Source organism: Salvelinus alpinus, chromosome 6 (assembly GCF_045679555.1).
Source record: "Salvelinus alpinus chromosome 6, SLU_Salpinus.1, whole genome shotgun sequence".
NCBI lineage: Eukaryota > Metazoa > Chordata > Actinopteri > Salmoniformes > Salmonidae > Salvelinus > Salvelinus alpinus.
The window spans coordinates 29833026-29839634 of NC_092091.1; the positions used below are offsets into that span (position 1 = coordinate 29833026).

At 44.8% G+C, this 6609-nt stretch overlaps 1 protein-coding gene across 1 annotated transcript; it reads left to right on the forward strand.

The window, feature by feature from the left end:
- The first annotated feature begins 616 nt into the window (after window positions 1-616).
- On the forward strand, window positions 617-5639 carry plpp6 (phospholipid phosphatase 6). The gene is made up of 2 exons (XM_071406215.1): window positions 617-1316; window positions 4348-5639. The coding sequence occupies exons 1-2, from the start codon at window positions 824-826 to the stop codon at window positions 4716-4718; spliced, it is 864 nt and encodes a 287-aa protein (XP_071262316.1). The 5' UTR covers window positions 617-823; the 3' UTR covers window positions 4719-5639.
- The last annotated feature ends 970 nt before the right edge of the window (window positions 5640-6609 follow it).

The following is a 6609-nucleotide window of genomic DNA, read 5'->3' on the forward strand; positions in this document are numbered from 1 at the left end:
CGAGGGGGGGCGCCAACCCAGACAGGAAGATCACGTCAGTGACTCAACCCACTCAAGTGACGCACCCCTCCTAGGGACGACATGGAAGAGCACCAGTAAGCCAGTGACTCAGCCCCTGTAATAGGTTTAGAGGCAGAGAATCCCAGTGGAGAGAGGGGAACCAGCCAGGCAGAGACAGCAAGGGCGGTTCGTTGCTCCAGTGCCTTTCCGTTCACCTTCACACTCCTGGGCCAGACTATGCCAGACCATGTAATGCTTTGTAGGTTAGCAGTTAAAACCTTGAAATCAGCCCTAGCCTTAACAGGAAGCCAGTGTAGAGAGGCTAGCACTGGGGTAATATGATCAATTTTTTTGGTTCTAGTCAAGATTCTAGCAGCCGTGTTTAGCACTAACTGAAGTTTATTTAGTGCTTTATCCAGGTAGCCGGAAAGTAGAGCATTGCAGTAGTCTAACCTAGAAGTCGGCTTGATTTAGTTTAGTTAATTTTTTTATTGGTAGTTTGGTAATATATTTATATACATAGATATTTTTTTTTTTTCATTTTTGGAGTCCTGTTTCCATCCCGCACAGTAGGTGGCAGGATGTATCTTAAATTGTGCGATCGCCAATATACCATAGAAAAAGAAAAAGAAGAAGAAAAAGAAGAAGAAGAAGATGATGAAGAAAACTAAGATGGCAATTCAGGAAACTGTTAGCGGACGTTAGAGAAATTGTCACCTGTAACTCGATGAGTTGAGCGGCACAAAAACCTTTATTATCACAATTGATAAACGTCCCCTTCGATTTATTAACTCCTGATTTTAATAACCAGAAACGGAACAAAATGCCTTCTCCTAAAACCAAAAACAGTGCAAATCGCAGCGCAGGTGGAAGCTCAGGTCTCAGTGGCAGCACCAACGGCAACGGACGCTACGAGTTCATGTCGTTGAACCGAACCCCTCCACCCACCCTCCTCCAACGGCAGGGCTCCGACCCAACCGCTGCAGCCAGACTGCGGGCATCTGAGAGCCCTACCCGGCGAAGGGGCTCCGGGTCCTCCACCTCCTCCAACACAGGCATGCCCGAAGAGGATTGTATGCGGCTCAACCCTTCATTTATCGGGATAGCCCTCAGCTCCCTCCTCGCCATAGACCTGTGGCTTTCCAAGCGGCTGGGGGTGTGTGCCTGTGAAGATTCCTCCTGGGGCAGCATTAGACCATTGATGAAACTTATAGAGATTTCTGGACATGGAATACCATGGCTGGTCGGGACAGCCTACGGCCTGTACAAGGCTGACAGTGCAGCAGGACAGGAGGTTATGCTAAACCTCTTCATGGGTAAATATGATATCATATTAATTGTATTATTCATAATAGCCTCATACTAACAGGAAGCCTCCCATACATAGCCGGAAAGCTCCTATTATGTCGCCTCCATAGAATGCCACCTCCTGTTCTTATTGTCATGAATCCCCATCCCCAGCCATTTTTACTGCTCTCACACACACACACACTGACTCAGACACACACTCACCCGGCCAGGAGGACGCGATACTCAACCTCTAAATAATGAATGTCTATGTTGGTGTTTTTATTAGATCTGTGGATAGTATACAGAAATATTCCGAAATGGTTTCCTCTTCCTCTCTCCTCTTTCTGCAATAATGTTAGAACCGGTAGATGCATGCACATCCTTGGTATGCATCCACCCTGCTGGTGTTCACCCATCTTGTGCTTTCAGATGAATATCAGTACAGAGAAGTCTAATGAGATGAGATTAGGGAAGGGAAGGATTTGGCCCGCACATCCCTTATCCTAATTAGCATGCATCCGTCCCCTCATCAACCTCCGTCCAGCCTTACAGCTGACACACACACCAATTTCAACCTTCCCTCCACAATATTTTGTCTTCTCTCTTTCTGTTTTTCCTTTCCTTCCTTTGTTGCCAGCTCCTTATCACCTGTAACTGTCATCCCACTGTTCATCCTGGGCTCCACCGGTTCCTCTCCTCCACTGTTTCTCTCCTCTTGAGGCAATATTTAGGAGATTATTGGGATTCGGCCTAGCCGAGTAATACAGTAGATTGTTGTGCAGACACTGGTTGCCAAGCCACACAGACACCTAGAACTCAGATGTCTGACTCAGGGACTTCAGTAAACACACACACACACACTCTTCTGATCCCTGATGCGTGCACACACACTGAGTAAACGTGTAAGCACACACACTAACAATGCTAATGCTAGAAATAAACGTACACACACACAGGGGAGAGTAGGCAGAGAGTTGTCATCTGTAGTTTTCCAGCTCTATGAACAGTCAGACACTCTAGAAGAGACAGACAATCTCCCCTGTAGTGGTGGGGAGTGAGAAAGACAGACAGAAAAATAAACAGACAGCCAGAGAGACAGCCAGAGAGACAGCCAGAGAGACAGCCAGAGAGACAGCCAGAGGTCCTCTGCAGTGTGCAGGGTTGTTCCACCTCAAAAAGCACAAGAAAGAGGATTTCGACACCTACCATCTCAGATTGTTCTGAAATCGTTTCCGTAATTAGAAACAGATAAGATTAGCATTTCTGCAACATTATTTTGTTGAAATATAATTAGATCTCTGAGAAATTAAGCTAATTAATTGCAATTTGGACTCCCAAAAATTCCAACAATGAGTAAAACATAAGGCAATAGTCAAAAGCCACCTACGGACCCCCCATGCCAACGAGTATACAGTATCAGTTTTCTATGTTTGACAAGTAGTGTGGAGCTGCGGCTTGGCGTATTGTTTCTGTAATGCATTTTCAGTGAATTTGGGGATGTTTCTCCCCACCTGTTCAGAAAAATGTGTCATTCAAGTTGTCAGGTTTATGTTCCTTCCTGCATCCTAATATTACCGGGTTCAGACCACTAGATAGTACTGTTCCTGCTATTAAGGGATAAAAGAAAAGAAAATCCCACATCTTCAATGTTAAAGGGATAGTTGACTCAAATTACATATTGGATTCCTTAACCTGTCAGCAGTCTATGGACAAGGTACGACATGCTTCACATGGTTTTGTTTACGTTGCCACTGTTTAAAATGCAAACGTTTTAGCATTTTTGGCACAAATCCAAAGAAAATGCTAATATAGGTACCATGGACTAGCATTTAAAACAGTGTCTAGGACAACAAAACCAAAGCATGGGTTGCTGATGTACCTTTTGTGATTTGGGTGAACTGTCCTTTTAACATTGGGGGGATGCTTTAAATATCAGGATGTAGGATGGGACATAAACCTAACAACTCATTTCTCTGAACAGCGGAAAAAAATATCCAATTCAGTGAGAATGCGTCACGTAGGATGAAGAAACAATACTCCGAGAACACAGAGTACTGATATTGTATACTTGTTGTTGGCATTGGTATGGGGAGTCCATGGGTGTCTTGTGACCAATTCTTTGGAATCCTCATGTCTTACTCATTGTTTTGGTCCAAATTGGATGTTATGTGCTATATTTATTGAATACTATATGAATCCTATCATTTAAAATGGCCAATTTGGGTCCAATCCATTAGCTTAATTTCAAATGATCAAATGATATTTCAACAAAATAATGTTTCAGGAATGCTAATCTTATCTGTTTCTAACTACAGAAACGATTTCAGAACAATCTGAAATGCTGGGTGTCATGGTGTGCTGAAATGACATGGAACGACCCTGCAGTATACTGGGTCTGATCAGTACAGTAGTAGTGTGTGCCGAATGAGTGGTAGTCTGTTGCTATGTGATGCAGCCAGAGGGGCTGCAGGAGCCAAAGACAGCTGCTCCTTTACAGCCCAGAGGAGGACAAAGATGAAGACTGCAGCTCTCTCCTCTCTCTCCTCTCTCCCCTCTCTCTCTCTCTGGCAAAAGGCCAAAGCTGTCACTGAGCTTGTGTGTGTATGTGACAGAATGTGTGTGTGAGACAGCATGATGTGTGGGAAGAGGTGAGGATCAAACCGGTGTAGAGGTTAATGGTGTCTCACAATGATGTCTGCTAGAATTAAGATGACTTTATTATCAGCCACAGCTTGTTCATGATCCCTTTACGGTTTGTAGGATGGAGAGAGATAACACTCAATCAATTCACTTGTCCCAGGGGAAAAATAGTTGTCCTAGTTATTTTTATTTGGGTAGAAAGATGATAGGATATTATTAGTGTGTGCAATGTGTTTTGCTGCTAATGCTGGATGTCTGTGTATTCATTAGTGTGTGTGTGCATACATTTGTTTGTTTTCCAACAGTGTGCTGTGTAGGCCTACTGTTTGCTGACTGTCTATCTCTCTTTCATCTCCCTCCCCACTCTGCATCCTCTCTCTCCTCACCACCCCTTCTCTCCCAACTCCCTCCCCTCAGCTCTCATTCTAGACCTGATCCTGGTTGGCATCGTGAAAGCTGTCGTCCGTCGGCGCCGCCCGTCCCACAACCGCATGGACATGTTCGCCACCTTCTCCGTGGACCGCTTCTCCTTCCCCTCGGGGCACGCCACCCGCGCAGCCATGTGTGCCCGCTTCTTGCTGGCCCACCTGGTCCTGGCTGCACCCCTCAGGGTGCTGGTGTTCTTGTGGTCTTGTCTGGTGGGGCTGAGCCGGGTGCTGCTGGGCAGACACAACGTGACCGACGTGCTGTTTGGCTTCCTAATGGGCTACTGGCAGTACAACCTGGTGGAAATGCTCTGGGTGTCATCACTGGGCCTGCAGGGGCTGCTGGGACTCATCCAGGGGTGAGGATGAGGAGGAGGAGTGGAGATTGAGGAGGGTTAAAGAGGGTGTGGTTGGTGGGAGACCCTGTCTCAGTATGTTTGAAACATTGACTGATCCTGCCCCATACTGACACTGGTAACTCATAATTTCAAGACTAACAACGGCAACAACAAAGGCTGCCACCCACTAATCATCCATCCACATGGAACTGCAATCAGAAGCACCTACAGTAGGAACAGGATGCTCCTCTACACTGCATCACAGCACTGCTGCAAAGACCTGGAACACTTTCCACTCTACTGTATTTCGCTGTTGGAAAAAAAGTGTGTGTGGAATATTAATGTGGTGTAATAAGCCGGGGGGGTAGTGTTACCCCCAATACAGTCTTCTGTTCTTCTTCCAGCTTTGGAGGTTTGGGGCTCTGCAGTGATATGAGAGAGAGGGAGAGACGTGTTCTTTTAGAGGGGAGAATGACTGCTATAGATTAAAACTTAAATTGATTATGGTGTCTGCGGGTCGTTCTGAAAAGAGCATATTTTATGGAGGATTCATTTTGTATTGACTTATTTTAAACTTTTACGGTATGTAAGGCTGAAAATTGAATGGTATGTCTTTTTTATTTCCCACTGTGAAATATACACTGAACAAAAATATAAACGCAACAATTTCAACGATTTTACTGAGTTACAGTTCATATAAGGAAGTTAGTCAATTGAAATGAAGCCATTAGACCCTAATCTATGGATTTCACATGACTAGGCAAGGGCACAGCCATGGGTGGGCCTGGAGGGCATATGCCAGGGTTCCTTAACTGGCGGCAGGCGGACAAATTTTATCCGCGGGTGGTTTTATTTGGCCCCCTAAGTTTTCTGAACAAAAAAAAGTTGAATTTGCATTGTTGGATATAAAACACTGTAAAATAAAAAGGAAATCAGCCCCAAGTGATTTTAATTGAAGAAATTTGTTCCCAAGTATTCCCACGCATAATAGAGAGAGACACGTGATCTTATACAAATGTAAGCAAGGTTTGAAACGATTATGTTTTAGTCAAACATATCTGTTTGGTCAATTTGCAGTCTACAAATTATTTGTAATTGTGTTCCGGCCCGCCGACCATTCGCTTCAGGAAATAAATTGACCCCCGGCTGAATCTAGTTGATGATCCCTGGCATAGGCCCACACACAAGGGAGCCAGGCCCACCCACTGGGGAGCCAGGCCTAGCCAATAAGAATACGTTTTCCCCCACGAAAGTGCTTTATTACAGACATAAATACTCCTCAGTTTCATCAGCTGTCCAGTGGCTGGTCTCAGACGATTCCGCAGGTGAAGAAGCTGACTGTGGAGGTCCTGGGCAGGCCACATGGTCTGCGGTTGTGAGGCCGGTTGGACGTACTGCCAAATTCTCTCAAATGACGTTGGAGGTGGCTTATGGTAGAGAAATAAACATTCAATTATCTGGCAACGGCTCTGGTGGACATTCCTGCAATCAGCATGCCAATTGCACGTTCCCTCAACTTGAGACATCTGTGGCAATGTGTTGTGTGACACAACTGCACATTATAGTGGCCATTTTATTTCCCCCAGCACAAGGTTTAATCAGCTTCTTGATATGCCACACCTGACAGGTGGATGGATTATCTTGGCAAAGGAGAAATCCCCACTAATTGGGATGTAAACAAATTTGTGCACAAAATTTGAGAGAAATAAGCTTTTCGTGTGTATGGAACATTTCTGGGATCTTTTATTTCAGCTTGTGAAACATGGGACCAACACTTTACATGTTGCATTTATATTCTTGTTCAGTATACTTACCCTGAATGGGTTATTGCGGGTCTTGAGAAATAATCCAGTTTTCTACAGATTGCTGCATGCTCAATAATAATTACCTGATGATGTTGTGTTAACCAGAGACAG